General features: G+C 46.9%; 1 protein-coding gene across 1 annotated transcript in view; it reads right to left on the reverse strand.

Moving 5' to 3' along the window:
• LOC126210446 (arylalkylamine N-acetyltransferase 1-like) overlaps nucleotides 1-17,237 on the reverse strand; it is a 66,415-nt gene that overhangs the window by 23,093 nt on the left and 26,085 nt on the right. Inside the window, exon 3 of the mRNA XM_049939678.1 lies at nucleotides 7,276-7,442. Within this exon, the coding sequence (XP_049795635.1) occupies nucleotides 7,276-7,442 (167 nt within the window). The remainder of the gene's footprint in view (nucleotides 1-7,275; nucleotides 7,443-17,237) is intronic.

The raw sequence follows: 17,237 nt of genomic DNA on the forward strand, positions 1-17,237 counted from the left end.
ACGAGGATTCTGGTACAGACGTCGAGACACTGGGACAGGCCATCGAAATTCGCACCAATGACGACCTCATAAACCATGACTGTGGCTATAATCTTATCAAGGCTTGGGAACCGGCGATTGGGTTAATCGAGAGTAAATCGTATAGTTGTGACGACCACGGCGGACAGAGCCATCACACCGACGTCATCTCAGACGCCGTCGCAATCTGTTCCACCGCGCGACCGTGGCGCGGGGCGCGGACGGCGGAGTGAGCGCGCCGCGGGCGGAGGGTATTTAAATCGGCCGCCGCCGCGACCGAACCCAGTTCCCCCTGAGCAGCCATAGTGTACGGATCTCCGTGCCGGCACGTTCACAGGAGCTCAGTCCGTCAGTTCACCTGATGATGGCGACATGTATGATCGCCGAAATATTGTGCCCGTTGGACACTGTAGACCGGCAGTACACCCGTAGATATTTTGATTATCAAATACGCCGGGAGAAACTCAAGAATCACAACAGAGCAGATGACCGTGGCTGCCCGACCACGAGAATTTTTTTTTTTTTTGGGAGGGGGGGGGGTTTAAGGGCGCTCAACTACTGAGGTCATTAGCGCCCAGTCACAATTGTTAGAGCACATAGAATCTAGTAAAACTCAAGGGGGGGGGGGGGGGACACCAGAAAGTTCTTACAAAGATGCAGATAAAATAAGGAAAGAGTTAGATGTCTTTGGACAAGCCAGTCAAAGTAATGAAACGAAGAACACGAGCAGCTGCTCGAGCGTCATCAGCTAAAATATCCGGTAAAGTAGATGGCAGAGACAGGACAACACGAAATTGACTAAAACGGGGACACGACAATAAAACATGGCGCACTGTTAATGCATGACCACAAGGGCACTGCGGGGCTGGGTCACCGGAGAGCAGGTAGCGGTGGCTAAACCGGCAATGCCCAATCTGCAACCTGATCAGAAGGACCTCTTCTCGCCGAGATGGTCGGGAGGAGGTTGTCCAAGCAGTTGGGAGCGGTTTTACCGCCCGGAGCTTGTTTCCGTGAAGTGATGACCAAGTATTCCACCACAACGACACAAGCCACTTACAAACAACCCCACTAACGTGAGATGACGGGACACAATGGGAGGCTGGCCGAGGCAGGAGGACTGCAGCCTTGGCTGCAGCATCAGCAGCCTCATTCCCAGGCACTCCTACATGGCCGGGAACCCACAGGAAGCTGACAGGAGAGCCATCAGCAGCAGAAGAATGGAGGGACTGCTGGATCCGTTGCACCAAGGGATGGACCGGATAGGGAGCTCCAAGGCTCTGAAGAGCACTGAGTGAGTCAGAGCAGAGTACATACGATGAATGGCGGTGGCGGCGGGCATACTGAACGGCCGACCACGAGAATAAAAAGGAAAAGCCAGCCACTCTGCGACACGTTAAGACATCCACCCGAAAGGCATTAGAGTGCCGAACACAAAGGGACAAACTGATATAGAATGATAAAACCCACAGTCACGTATAAAACGTAAAACTAAATTAGCCGAAGAGGCGTTGCCAGCTAAAATTAATGGCAACGAGTCCGGTAACCGAAAAGTCCGTTGCAAGGCAGCCAAAGAAGGACGGCTCACCAAGATATGGGCCACTGTCCCCGGGCGCTGCACCGACTCTGAGGTGGGTCATCACAGCGCAAGAGGCAGCCATGTATCATCCAAGTGTGGCCAATGTGAAGCCGGCAGAGAACCACAGAGTCCCGCATGGAGGACTGCCACATGTTCTTAGTCTCCTTAATGGCACGCAGTTTTTGTGCAAGCTGAGGTTATGCCACTTCGTCTCCCAAAGCCGCGAAACCTTGCGGCGTAGTATTGAATACAGGTCAGTTACAGAGAATCCGATCTCCATAAGCAGTTTCCGCGTAGCCTGTTTGACCAGCCTGTCGGCAAGTTCGTTACCTGGAATTTTCGACGTGACCTAGGGTCCAGACAAACGCCACTGAACGACTGGACCGTTCCAGGGCATAGATGGTCGCTACCAAGGGATGGCGAGCTTGTAGGCTGCTCAACGAGTAAGTACGCAGAAGAAACGACTCCCCAGGGCATGAACGGATGTTATTGATTGGCGACTCCATGGCGTGTTGTGTGCACCACGACCAAATAGTGGATAGAATTGGAAGGAAAATCAGCATTGGCCGTATTTTCTTTATTATCAGCAAAATCGATTTTCGGTCACTTAGTGACCATCCTCAGTGCTGTAACATACAATTAAAATTGGTAGGCACTGGTATCAAGCTATAACCACCGAGCCGTCGGTGCAAACCACTTCGTGGCCTCGGTAAATGTCAAGAATCGAGAGGAAGTGGCAGCGCAGAGCTGCGAGGTTAGCTGAGTCCTTAAGAGCCACGTGAAAGGTCCAGGCGAAACCGTGGCCTAGGTGTACACCATGGAGGTATACGTGAATGGACCTCATAGGCGGTAAAGGCAAGTACTCCAGTTCGGAAAGAAGGAATCAGACACGAACTGCGATTGGAAGCCGTGACCTGGGGCGCCGATGTGAGAGATGAACCGCCGTGGGTGGGTAAAGGAGACAGTGATTCGGATGCGTAGGAGAACGGAAAACAGGGCAAAGCTGCATCGCATCCACGTCACAACAGGTGTTCCAAGTGGCTCCCATATGATACAATGCACGCGTTCACACATCACATCATGGATTGCCGTGCTCTTTTGCACATTCTGGCCTCTCTCTGAATAGGGTCACAGGCGTCGTGAACATGCTGTTGAAGGGACTGCATATCAGGAACTGACTCGGCACACACAACGCTTTTCAGATGCTCCCACAGGAAAATATACAGAGGGTTTATGTCCTGTGATCTAGTAGGCCATGTTACAGGGCCACCGCGTCCTAAGCGATACTCGGGGAAGATGATGATGAGGTTTCGGCGAACTGTAATGCGGAAGCACTTGCCTGAAGCGATTTATGGAAATCACGAAAAACCTAAATTAGAATGTCGCACACGGGTGTTTATTAATGTTCACCCTGCTTATGTAGATATAGAAGATTTGATAAAATATTTTATATTTGGTTATTAATACATGGCAACAGCATACATTATTGTTTACATGCAGTAATAGTCGTCTGTTATGCTTTTGACGGATAATGAATGCAAAGTAGGCATATCAAAAGAAGTTTTACATCACCTGGCTTCCCAGAGTTTCGGAACCTGTATAGAAAATTAGAATAGAGATCAACATAAACATCATTTCCGCCATTTTTATTGCTCATGAAAACCACACATTGTATGTTGTACCACCATACAGCGAGACCTTCAGAGGTGGTGGTCCAGATTTCTGTACACACCGGTACCTCTAATACCCAGTAGCACGTCCTCTTGCATTGCTGCATGCCTGTACTCATCGTGGCATACTATCCACAAATTCATCAAGGCACTTTTGGTCCAGAATGTCCCACCCCTCAACAGCGATTCGGCGAAGATCCCGCAGGTGGTTGGTGGGGCACGTAGTCCATCAACAGCCCTTTTCAGTCTATCCCAGACGTGCTACATAGGCTTCATGTCTGGCCACTCTAGTCGAGCGATGTCGTTATCCTGAAGGAAGTCGTTCACAAGATGTGCACGATGGGGGCGCGAACTGTCGTTCATGAAGACCAGTGCCTCGCCAATATGCTGCCGATATGGTTACACTATCGGTCGGTAGATGGCATTCACGTATCGTACCGCCGTTACAACACCTTCCATGACCACCAGAGGCGTACGTCGGCCCCACATATTGCCAACCCCAAAACAGCAGGTAATATCTACTTTCCTGCATTCGCTGGACTGAGTGTCTAAGGCGTTCAGCCTGACTGGGTTGCCTCTCAACACGTCTCCGAAGATTTTCTGGTTGAAGGCGTATGCGACACTCATCAATCCTGAGCGGTCCATTCGGCATGTTGTTGGACCCTTCTGTACCGCGCTGCATGGCGTCGTGGTTGCAAATGTGGACCTCGCCATGGACCTAGGGAGTGAAGTTGCGCATCATGCAGCCGACTGCGCACAGTTTGAGTCGTAATACGACGTCCTGTGGCTGCACGAAAAAGCATTTTTCAACATGGTGGCGTTGCTGTCAGGGTTCCTCCGAGCCATAATCGGCAGGTAACGGTCATCCACTGCAGTACTAGCCCTTGGGTAGTAGCGAGGGATGTCATCGACAGTTCCTGTGTCTCTGTATCTTGTCGAGAGCCCTTCCTAGCACAAAATAATAATGCGGGTGCGATAGAACCGCAGTATTGACCGTCTAGGCATGGTTGAACTACACTAACACGAACCATGTACCTCCTTCCTGGTGGAATGACTGGAACTGATCGGCTGTCGTACTCCCTCCGACTAATAGGCGCTGCTCATGCATGGTTGTTTACATCTTTGAGAGGGTTTAGTGACGTCTCTGAACAGTCAAAGGGATTGTGTTCAAATGGCTCTGAGCACTATGGGACTCAACTTCTGACGTCATCAGTCCCCTAGAACTTAGAAGTACTTAAACCTAAGTAACCTAAGGACATCACATACATCCATGCCCGAGGCAGGATTCGAACCTGCGACCGTAGCGCCTAGAACCGCTCGGCCACTCCGGCCGGCAAGGGATTGTGTCTGTGATACAATATCCATAGTCAACGTCTATGTTCAAGAGTTCTGGGAACCAGGGTGATGCAAAACGTTTTTTGATGTGTGTATGCCGCAACGTCAAAAAGATTTTTGATGTGATATAATTACAATTTAACACTTTTCAAATGATTTTACTTGTACTGTGAAACCTTGCTTCTTGCCAAATTTCATTATTCTACGTCTAAGGGAGGTACCCTACAGGTTTTGATGAGTGCGCTTTCGACATCAAAATACGAGACAAATCACCGAATCATTTGCATGAATTAATTTAGAAGCTTAAATTTTTACGCCGCAAAGAATGAAAGGGTTCGGTGTGTGACAAATTTGAACTTGATACACCAACCTGATCCAAAGGAAAAAAGAGTGTTAAAATGCCGGACAGATAGATAGATAGACAAAGTGATCCTATAAAGGCTCCGGTTTACTGATCGAGGCACAGAACCCTAAAAAAGGAGCTAGCTATTAGACTGATTAAGCTGAAATAACTGGCGGAAATTAGTACTTAACGACTATTGATCACAGGTGGAGGGATATGTCCCTTAAAGTAGCTGCTTGGTCTAAGGCGCCTTGCCACGGTTCTCACGGGTCCCCACGTCGGAGGTTAGAGTCCTCCCACGGGCATGGTTGTGTGTGTTGCCCTTAGCGTAAGTTAGATTAAGTAGTGTGTGAGACTAGAGACCAACGACCTTAATAGTTTGGTCCCACAGGAATTTATCACCACCGCCACCACCACTATCCCTCACAGTACAAATAGTGAGAGGTACGCCAGCATCTTTCTATGATCCCTTTATTAATTTCTCTCTGTGTTGGCTGTTACCAGAAACAATTTTAAAATTCGCTGGCTGGGAATGCAGTAAGAAGTGTAGACCCATATCAATGTTAATTGTGTAAGAATACAATGGCTCGCTTCATTCTGAGAGGCTAAAAGCACAAAGAGGTTGAGAGTTGCAATATAACATGAAAAGTCAGGAAAGACAGAAAGATAAGGGAGATCTGACGAATTTCTCAAGATATTAGATTCCTCTACCACCTGCAAAATTTTGGCCGTACAGATTCCGGACACACTGCAATCAGCGTTGGTTGGTCAACATCTTCAGCTGTAACATCACTGTGTATACATCAGGACTACTGATAACCCTGTGGGGTGGCGGGTGGAATAATTGTTATTATAAATGTTCCCATTATTTATTTAATGCTGTTGTTTGCCGTTCTCAACACTGGCTCTCTAACTACAATATTGGCAACCAGAAAGTGATTAGCAAAATGTGAAGCCTGTAATTAGAATTCCTAGTGCCCACTTCATCTGAGAAATACATTTATAGCTACAGCTTACAGCTCTGAGGAATTAGGAGATTGTCTGGGATTCGTAATCAAAAACCATTCTCTCTAAAATGTTCACTATATTCTGAAAGTCACAGACCAAAAAGAATCCACACAATCTAACTACCAGAGCAGTTCAGAGTCTAATGCACTGATGCAACTATAACTGTTCAAATTAAATGTTTAAGTGAATGCTCGCCATAACTTGATGATAATGTTCATCAAACACCACGCTAATAATGGTAGAATGTCTGTCCTGCGGCGGCACGTGAAAATACGACATACACAAATTAAAGATAGATCATTAACGTCATCCCAAAATTAACACTTCACTCGAAAATGATTTCACGGTTACACGTATCCCGAGTAACTTATTACTGCATTCGAGGCTGTTTATATCAACGATACCGACGCGACGCGACGCGACTCCCGGCACAGGTGGTGCGCTAATCAACGTCTGGAGAGAACGGGGGCCTTCCTTCTCTCGCGCAGCGTTCTTACATATAAAGCTGCGGTGAGGACGGCTAAGGGAACGCCTGATCAAATCTGCTCTCCCGACTAGCCACTGGGCTAGTAATGCACCACATTAAATTATCGAATAAATCATTGCTTCCTTTGCTGATGGCCGATGAAGCTCTCAATTTAATTGTGCAATCAGCACACAAGTAAGTAATCGTAATAAAAGTCTGACGTGGCTAAGTCAAATATTTTGGGCGAGAGAATTAATTTAATTACACTACACGCAGTAGATGAGCTCTGAACTTGCTCTTTGGAGATACGCTATCGCTATAGTTTTATAGTTATTCAGTTGAAACTTCTCACATCTTTATGATTATAGCGGAGCTCCCTTCTACTTAAATTTAAACATCCTAGCTTTATTTATTCGCCTACTTAATCTATCTTGCTTCCTTAATTTCTAAGACGAAAACCAGAAAATGATGAATTTCAACTAAAATTTTAATTTGTGAGATCCAGAATACTGTTTCTACTAAATTATTATGCAAAATGAATCCAAATATAAATTTTTAAGTTTCTAGCTCTTTTCTGCTGCGCCAATGATTTTTACAGAAAAATGTCCAAATTTCGAAAATAGTTAAAGTTATTGAACTGATATTCAACGCGTATTGATTTAGTATTACTGCTGACATGCTAGAAACGTTTCAGGTTATTTACTTGATTTTTAAAGTATTGCGCAACATTTATGACGACAGAGCTAGTTACAGCAGACTAGGCTGGCACACAATGGAAAGACTGATGTGAATTTTATACGGCGTGAGCATGCTGCTTCCCTACAACTCAACAACACCTACGAGAATGCAGGGCAGTCACCTGGAGATCGACGAAGGTGACGAAGCGACGAATCTCACGGAATGCCGGGTCCCGCAACTTCTCTGCCCTCCTGATATTCTCCTCTTCGTGCCCCGCTCGGTGCAGACCATTCATGATGACTCCCAGTAGCCTTCCCGTCTCCACGTCCACCGCCTGCAGTGACAGGCCTGCCGGCACAGAGAGAGAGACACACACTAATCTGTTGTACTGAAACTGTGTAAGCGTAGGAGTAGGCATCTAGCGGTGTACATACACCGAAGCGCCAAAGAAACTGGTATAGTTATGCGTATTCGAATACAGAGACATGTGCACAGGCAGAATATGGAGCTGCGGTCGGCAATGCCTACATAAGATAAGAGTCTGGCGCAGTTGTTAGATCGGTTACTGCTGGTACAATGGCAGATTATCAAGATTTAAGCACCTGCCCGCGAAAGGCAAAGGTCCCGAGTTCGAGTCTCGGTCCGACACACAGTTTTAATCTGCCAGGAAGTTTCATATCAGTGCACACTCCGCTGCAGAGTGAAAATCTCATTTCTGGAAAGATTTAATTGAGTTTGAAAGTGGTGTTATAGTCGGCGAACGGGTGACGCACACAGCATCTCCGAGGTAGCGATAAAGTTGGCATTTTCCCGTACGACCATTTCTCGAGTGCACCGTGAATATCAGGAATCCGATAAAACAACAAATCCCTGGCTTCGCTGCGGCCGGTAAAAGATCCTGCAAGAACGGGACCAATGACAACTGAAGATATTCGTTCAAGGTGACAAAAGTACAACCCTTGCTACAGATTTCAGTGCTAGATCATCAGCAAGTGTCAGTGTGCGAACCATTCAACGAAACATCATCGATACGGGCTTTCGGAGCCGAAGGCCCGCTCGTGTACCCTTGACGACTGCACGACACATAGCTTTATTCCTCGCCTGGGCCCATCAACGCCAACATCGGACTGTTGATGACTGGAAACATGTTGCCTGGTCGGACGAGTCTCGTTCCAAATTCTATCGAGCGAATGGACGTGTACGGGAATGGACATAACCTCTTTAATCCATGGACCCTGCGTGTCAGCAGGAGAATGTTCAAGCTGGTGGAGGCTCTGCAATGGTGTGGGGCGTGTGCAGTTGGAGTGATATGGGACACCTGATATGTCTAGGTACGACTCTGACTCGACATGTATGTAAGCGTCCTGGATCATGACCTGGACCCATTCATGCCCATTGTGCATTCCGACAGACTAGGGCAATTCCAGCCGCACAATGCGACACTCCACACGTCCAGAATTTGCTACAGTGGCTCCAGGAATATTCTTCTGAGTTTAAACACTTCCAATGGCTACCTAACTCCCATTATTGAGCGTATCTGGGATGCCTTGTAACGTGCTGTTCAGAAGAGATCTCCACCCCTTCGTACTCTTACGGATTTATGGACAGCCCTGCAGGATTCATGGTGTCAGTGAGCCGCGCTCACTCTCAACTTTGCGTTTTCGTCGACTCCGCTGTCTGTCTGTGTTTGGTTTCCCGCCCTTGTTGCGGTTACGTCGTGGTTCTTCTTCCTTCTACGTGTGCCAGCAGCGATGTGTATCGATATTTGCACCGTGTACCATCTTTGGTTTTGTACATATAGTTTCTGGCTAGGGGGTCTGCGGTGACTCGGTCGGTTGGTGCGGACCAGGGAAGTTGTCTCTGCGCAGTGCAGTCGGCTGGATCCGCTGGCGGTCGTTGTGCAGTGTCGGAGCGTGTGTGGAGCTGTCCGGTCGCTACGAACTTGGTGGTTCACCGACCCAGGACGTCAAAGTTGAGTAGTGGTTTCAAGTACCCGAGCCACGTCTATTCATGTTGTGGTGGCTCGCGTCGGTGGTTCGCTGTTGGGGAGGTTTCCCTGTAAGTAACACAGAGTGTTTTTATTGCTGAAATTTAGCCGCCATGTGGTGCAATCAACCATAATGGTTGACTACAATTCGAGTGCACCAGCGTGATTTTATGCCTTGTGGCCGTCGTTAGTGTTTTGGTTACCTGACCTGGCCACTGACGTAAATTCAGGCAGTGTTCCTTTTGGGTGAAGTTAACTACACTCCTGGAAATGGAAAAAAGAACACATTGACACCGGTGTGTCAGACCCACCATACTTGCTCCGGACACTGCGAGAGGGCTGTACAAGCAATGATCACACGCACGGCACAGCGGACACACCAGGAACCGCGGTGTTGGCCGTCGAATGGCGCTAGCTGCGCAGCATTTGTGCACCGCCGCCGTCAGTGTGAGCCAGTTTGCCGTGGCATACGGAGCTCCATCGCAGTCTTTAAAACTGGTAGCATGCCGCGACAGCGTGGACGTGAACCGTATGTGCAGTTGACGGACTTTGAGCGAGGGCGTATAGTGGGCATGCGGGAGGCCGGGTGGACGTACCGCCGAATTGCTCAACACGTGGGGCGTGAGGTCTCCACAGTACATCGATGTTGTTGCCAGTGGTCGGCGGAAGGTGCACGTGCCCGTCGACCTGGGACCGGACCGCAGCGACGCACGGATGCACGCCAAGACCGTAGGATCCTACGCAGTGCCGTAGGGGACCGCACCGCCACTTCCCAGCAAATTAGGGACACTGTTGCTCGTGGGGTATCGGCGAGGACCATTCGCAACCGTCTCCATGAAGCTGGGCTACGGTCTCGCACACCGTTAGGCCGTCTTCCGCTCACGCCCCAACATCGTGCAGCCCGCCTCCAGTGGTGTCGCGACGGGCGTGAATGGAGGGACGAATGGAGACGTGTCGTCTTCAGCGATGAGAGTCGCTTCTGCCTTGGTGCCAATGATGGTCGTATGCGTGTTTGGCGCCGTGCAGGTGAGCGCCACAATCAGGACTGCATACGACCGAGGCACACTGGGCCAACACCCGGCATCATGGTGTGGGGAGCGATCTCCTACACTGGCCGTACACCACTGGTGATCGTCGAGGGGACACTGAATAGTGCACGGTACATCCAAACCGTCATCGAACCCATCGTTCTACCATTCCTAGACCGGCAAGGGAACTTGCTGTTCCAACAGGACAATGCACGTCCGCATGTATCCCGTGCCACCCAACGTGCTCTAGAAGGTGTAAGTCAACTACCCTGGCCAGCAAGATCTCCGAATCTGTCCCCCATTGAGCATGTTTGGGACTGGATGAAGCGTCGTCTCACGCGGTCTGCACGTCCAGCACGAACGCTGGTCCAACTGAGGCGCCAGGTGGAAATGGCATGGCAAGCCGTTCCACAGGACTACATCCAGCATCTCTACGATCGTCTCCATGGGAGAATAGCAGCCTGCATTGCTGCGAAAGGTGGATATACACTGTACTAGTGCCGACATTGTGCATGCTCTGTTGCCTGTGTCTATGTGCCTGTGGTTCTGTCAGTGTGATCATGTGATGTATCTGACCCCAGGAATGTGTCAATAAAGTTTCCCCTTCCTGGGACAATGAATTCACGGTGTTCTTATTTCAATTTCCAGGAGTGTATATTACAGTATTTCAAATTCAAGTGTACCAGCGGAATTTTCTGCCCTGTGGCCGTTAGCGTTCCGGTTACCTGCCCTGGCCACTAACCTAATTTCAGGCAGCGTCCTTTCCTCAGCTGTTGTCGCCGTCCTACACGGTGTGTAGTTTTGACAGCTTAACACATATTTCATTGTGGATAATCACATTTGTAACATTTTGTGTTTGAGTTCTCATGTACCGATTGGTGGCAAGCAAGTCGTTTTGTCGGTCGGCCCGTGACTGTCCCTTGGTTGTGTTACCGACGGATCAAGTGTAGTTGGGCTCACCACCTGTCTCACCTAAGTGAACGAGGGAAGACCGACCTCCCTGGAGACTTCTGAGTGACGTTGTCTTTATTGTCCTTCTCACTGGTGTTTAATTGTTGAAAGGTCTCTGTTGGATTCCTTTGATGTTTAATTTCTCAAATTTGTTGTCTTTTAAGGAATAAATTCCTCTTCTAAATTTACTGTGGCGTTTCTGACTATCTGGGAGGAGACTGAGTAGTGGAACGTGTTACTTTTACACGTAAACAAGAACGATCTCTCACACTACTACACTTTAAAGCACAGTTTATATGTAATTCTTATATGTAACTCATGTCACACAGTCTCATACGGAACCTACATCCGCTTTCTTTTATATACTGTGTATGATAAGATACTGTCATCCCCCTTCCCTTCTGTGTGAGAGGATGAATGATCAAATGTGTTTGTAGCTGCATGCTTGAGGGTAGCAGACAAGGCTGTCTGCTAGAGAACAGTAGGACCAACGTTGAAACAGGTAGCTACGGTTCCTAAAAGCAGAGAGGTTTCCATTCTTAGTATGGTCCGGTCCGTCCCCTGTCATGTTGGTATAGGAAGCTGCCCCTCTGGCGCCTTCCGTTGGTCTTTGTGAGCGACTCTCGGGAGCACGCTAGGTAGTTCAGTGGGAGTCTGGCAGCTGGAGAGTAAGCAGTTGGAGAGTTGCAGCCGAGCAGTAGGCAGTTGGAGTCCAGTAGTAGCGCAGGGCAGTCCAGCAGTAGCAGTCTGGCGGTAGCGAGCGTCTGAAGTGGTAAGATCTCCGGCTAAGCGCGTGTCTGTTAAGTCCATAGGACAATGGATTTGTTAAGTTCAGCTTAACTGAGAATTTAATCATTTTATTTCGGGTTAGCTTTAAAATAGCTAAGGTTATCTTTAATTGCAGCGGAGTGTGATTCTCGTGTCCAGTTCAGATTATTTGGCGGTAGTTGCTTTGTTATTACTTTGTGAGTAAAGTGGAACCACGTGTTGGTCAGTAACTCTAAGTAAGATCAATCTTAAAGGCAAATGCTTGTGTGATTATAACGTATCGTCTTGAAAAGATTTTGAATATACCAACTTTTCTTTATGTTCAACCCACGTGGCGTGTACTTTATGAGACCAGTACCACGTGCTTATATAACTGTTTGACCCATCAGGTTAATAGTAAGACGTTAGTAACCAGTTCGAGGTTTTTGTTTTGTAATTTGCTTTTTGATCTAATTTATTTTTATTATCTAAATTATTGCGGAGTTATACGCTTTCTGTAAACCAAGTTGACCACGTGAAGGGTAATTACAAGACGGACAGGATTGTGCTACGAAAGTAATTTCTTTAACTGAAAATTTGAATCTATTGGTTGTGGTTAACTTTCTGTTGCATGTGTTTCAATGTTCTTTGTGTGTTGTTTTATGAATGCAGTGTTGTACCCAGTCTCCCAATCTTGGCTCCATATTTTATGTGTTCCGTAATATTCCAATCTCACAGTCTCACAATCGTAAATAAGGCACCAGCTCAGTTATAACTCACGTATAATATGCTGAAATTTCAATGAACAATCTTTAAAATAAATTTGCAAATATAAACTGATTTCTTTCTTTTTATTTAAATTCTCCTTTTATATAGATATATTACCGGTTGTTGTATGACTGTAAAAGATTATAATCAATGTTAGTCTGATTGGTAAGGTGGTAAACCTAGACTAGTTACCTGCTGAAACAGTGGCCAAGTAAACGCTCGGTTAACCTCCCAAGACAGCTCACAGTTTTAAACCGCTATCATGGTCTAATTAGCACCCGATTTCAGCATACCAAATTCATGTAGAATTATTACACATGGCGAACCTGTTCTGTGATCCCGCTAGACTCTGGAATCTCTGAGACGTTAGATTGCAAGCGTTGTATAATCTTAATTTTTTTCCCTACAGCGCTCAAACAACTTTTGCGTTGTTTCCGAGCAGACGTTCAAAAGATTCACGGCGTTGTTGAGCGGCGTTGTGTTGTTTGTCTTGTTTTGTTTTCTATATTTGTTTGTTCTATATATGTGTGTTTTTTTTTCTCTTCGCTTGTAAATTCCACGGTTTCGAACAAAGATAAAAATTTGTTTTGCGTATGAAAAATTGCGTACTAGGTTGGGTATCTTTCTTGTGACTGTCGTAATTTTTGGGGGACACATTTATTGTGATTAGTGTGTTACGTACTGGGTGTAAATTGCACTAATGCTGACACGTAACCAAGCTAAAAGTAAGCGCTCCGACAACTTAAGCAACATGGACCAAGGGGATAATTTGATTTCCAATATTAACGCGTCGGGCGGTTCCGAAAATGCAATGGGGAATACTTCAGACGGAATGCAAAACAGCACGAACGGGCTCACATCAGAGCCAGAAATTAATTCGCCTCCAACTAACCAAATTGATTTGGCGGAATTCATGAAAGCCTTATTGCAACAAAATAAAGAATTGTTCCGAGAACAAAAAGAATCATCCGAAAAATCGATCCGCGAGCTAGGCGAACAAATAGACGAAAAACTAATCCAGCAGACAAATAAAGTCGACAAGTCGATGCAGAGAGTGTCCGACGATATCTCACAAAGAATAAACAATCTGGCAAGTGAAATAAAAAGTGACATTATGAAAGAATTAGGCCGAACATTTGAACAGATCGATGACCGTCTGCAAGCGTTAGAACAGAGCAAGCGCAGTGGCGAGGCCGAATCTAAAGAAAGCGAAGAACGGCTACTTAGGAATTTCCAAGAGCTGAGAGAACAATGCCAGGTACTCTCGAGGGTCCAAGAGGCTGAAACGCATTGTCCCACGGCCGTTAGCAACACAATAGCGGACAACAGTTTAGCGATCCACGCGTTGGAACTGCAGGTCGAACAACTGAAGCAGACTGGGGCGGAGGACAAGAGACAAATAGATGAGAAGATCGCGGCATTAGCGGACATTGTAGGCACGATGAAGCTGACGGAAAGCGAGAACAATATCACACAGGTAGCGGCCGCAGAGACCGAAGAAGTGCGTTCGCTTCTTAAATTCCAGAAGGGACAGTTTGAAGTAAACAGACAGCACAAAGCTGTAACAGGCGATTTACAAGAACGCGTGGCGCATCTGGAAAACCGCATGGCGTGTGATTCCGAACTCGCCAATAGCAATAAAAATAGCCGTACGAACAGTGCAGAGAGGGACTCCGGCCACGAGGGAGATTGTGACGACAGGGAAGAATGTAATTTAAGGGGCAGACATGAGACAAATAGAAACATTCAAGGGCCTCGCCAGGAGGAAATGCGGGGATTTGATTTCAAACATTTCCTTACGGTAAGAAAATTTGAGATATTCCGTAATTCTCAAAAAGGCATACATCCACGAGCATGGCTTGAGCAATTTGAGTTCTGTCTTCCTCCCGACTGGGCAAGTTCACATAAAATAGAGTATATGTGTGGCTATTTGGAAGGCGAACCGGCGAGTCGTATGAGGTCGGCAGCGCGTCACTGCAACTCCACTCGGGAGTTTCGACAAGCCTTTCTGTCCGCCTATTGGTCGGAAGCGGCACAAGATAGGGTCAAACATGGCATAATTATGCTGCCAAATTTGAACCAGTCTGGTTTCGGCAGCCCTGCACGCCTATTCGACCACATGCTGCAGGCAAATCAATTTTTATACGACCCATACGGACCTGCGGAACTAATTAGGATATGCATCACCAAATTGCCGATGCACTTGCGGCACGTCATTCTTGCGGGACGATGCAAAGAGGACGTGGAAACGTTTAAAACGCTTCTCCAAGAGATGGAATACAATACAGCAGAATGTCCGCCTAATCAGGCACAAAGTTATTACGGGGCACAGCAGCGCGATCGCAGTCGTGGCCGTATTACTAATCAACGGCGTGACTGGTCGTCGCGACGCGAACGAAACAATAATCGGGACAGGCCGTATAGAAACTGGGGTAACAGTCGCGAACACAGGTGGAGCAACAGAAATGATCGAGGACGTGGACAGAATCGTGAACGGAACAGTTACGGCAACCAAAATCGATACTACGGTGAACACGGTGGGAATAGGACTATAGGCGGAGCACCTCATGATGTTGAAATTCGGCCAGCTAACCCTAGACATAATCCAGCAAATGGAAACGAACAAAACCGGCAATGACAAACGATCAGCGCAGAAGGCGCCCAATCGGAACCAATGAACGACATGGCAAAGGAGTGCATACGGTATATAGAGAGGGAAGATATTAGAGAGGATCTGTTGCAAGAAACTACGAGTGCTAAAATTTCGGGAATAAATCCAGTCGTGACAGTTGCAGTAAACGAAATATGTTTTAAGTGTATCATTGACACTGGAAGCCCTTTCTCGATAGTGAGCGAGGCAGCATTTCAAAAATGCGAAGGGACTGGGACTTGGCCCGTTTTTCAAGTGCGAGGAATAAAGGTGAAGGGCGCAATCTACGGTAAGAGCGTAGAAATCCGAAGGCAGACTCGGCTTAATTTTACCTGCCAGGGAAGAGAGTTTGAGTACAATTTCTATGTGCTCCCAATGCTGAATGTGGCAATGATTTTAGGCAATGACTTCATGAATACCCACCATGCGGTAATTGACATGGGTGGAGGAGTAATGACAGTTCAAGTTGGGGATCAGCAAATTAATTTAGTATTTGATGAATGCATATTACGTGCCGAATCAGAAATTAGTTGCCTAAAATTTCAAGCTCAAACCGAGTCGCAACCCAAACTGGAGCTACTCGTGAACTATGTAAGTGAGTCGTGCTCTATGTCTGGTGAGCAGGGGAAAGATGTTGCTTTTGCTGATGCACTGAGAAAGAGCATCGCGGGTGTCAGAACCACGGACAGGGAAAAGGAGAAATTGTATTGCCTACTTAGGAATCATGAACGGGTATTTTCTGAGACTCCGGGGGCCATTAAGGGTTTTATGTACCAATTCAGAGTACGTGACCATCAGAAGTTTTCTGTTAGACCATACCCTATTCCCGTGGCGTATAAAGCACAGGTGGAGGAGGAAATAAACAAGATGTTAGAACAAGGAATAATTGAGCGGGCAGTAAGCTCGTACAACTCACCTTTGCTTGTCGTGCCAAAACGCGACAACTCAGTTCGTTTGGTGCTAGACTCGAGACAGATAAACACAATTATCATGTCGGAAACGGACAGGCCTGAGAGCCTTGAGGAACTCTTACAACGTTTCCACGGGGTAAAGGTACTATCATCTGTCGACCTCCGTTCGAGTTTTTGGCAAATCGTGCTACACCCATCTTGCAGATTATATACAGCGTTCCTGTGTTACGGAAATTGTTTCCAATTCCGGCGTCTCCCGTTCGGACTAAACGTCTCATCAGCTGCTTTTATAAGGGGATTAAATAGCATTTTACCTGATGATTTGAAACAGCGAGTGACAATTTACGTGGATGACATATTAATTGCGGAAAAGTCGTGGGAGGACCATAATGACGTTCTGAACAGACTACTGGATGTTTTTGAGAAGGCAGGTGTAACAGTCAACTTAGATAAGTCACAGTTCGGACGAGAGAACATAAAATTCTTAGGCCATATTGTCTCAGCAAATGGAATACAACCTGACCCGGAGAAAATTGCGGCGATAGCGGAGTGTGCAATGCCGACAAATAAAAAACAGTTGCGAGCATTCTTAGGCCTGTGTAATTTTTATAAGCGATTTATAAATTTTAGTGTACTTGGTACACCCCGTCTATGTGGACTAACAGGGAAGAACGCTTTGTGGGTCTGGGATCAAGAGGCACAGGATGAATTTTATAAATTAAAAAAGGCATTGGTAGAGGCTCCCATCCTCGTGCATCCCGACCTGACACAAGAATTCTGTTTAATGACGGACAGTTCCTTGTCAGGATTAGGTGCGGTACTGTTTCAAACGGAAGGAAATGATGATATTACAACTTGGAAAACAATCTCGTTTGGGAGCAGGGTACTCTCACGATGTGAAAAAAATTATTCCGTGACGGAACTCGAAGCACTCGCGATAGTTTGGGCATTCTCAAAATTTAGGTATTTCTTATTTGGGAGGACCACCAGGGTGTACACTGACCATCGTGCACTCCAATTTCTGATGAGCACAAAAATCACGCATGGGAGACTAGGACGCTGGGCACTATACCTACAGGAATATAACTTCACTGTAGAATA

This window comes from Schistocerca nitens, chromosome 10 (genome assembly GCF_023898315.1).
Source record: "Schistocerca nitens isolate TAMUIC-IGC-003100 chromosome 10, iqSchNite1.1, whole genome shotgun sequence".
NCBI lineage: Eukaryota > Metazoa > Arthropoda > Insecta > Orthoptera > Acrididae > Schistocerca > Schistocerca nitens.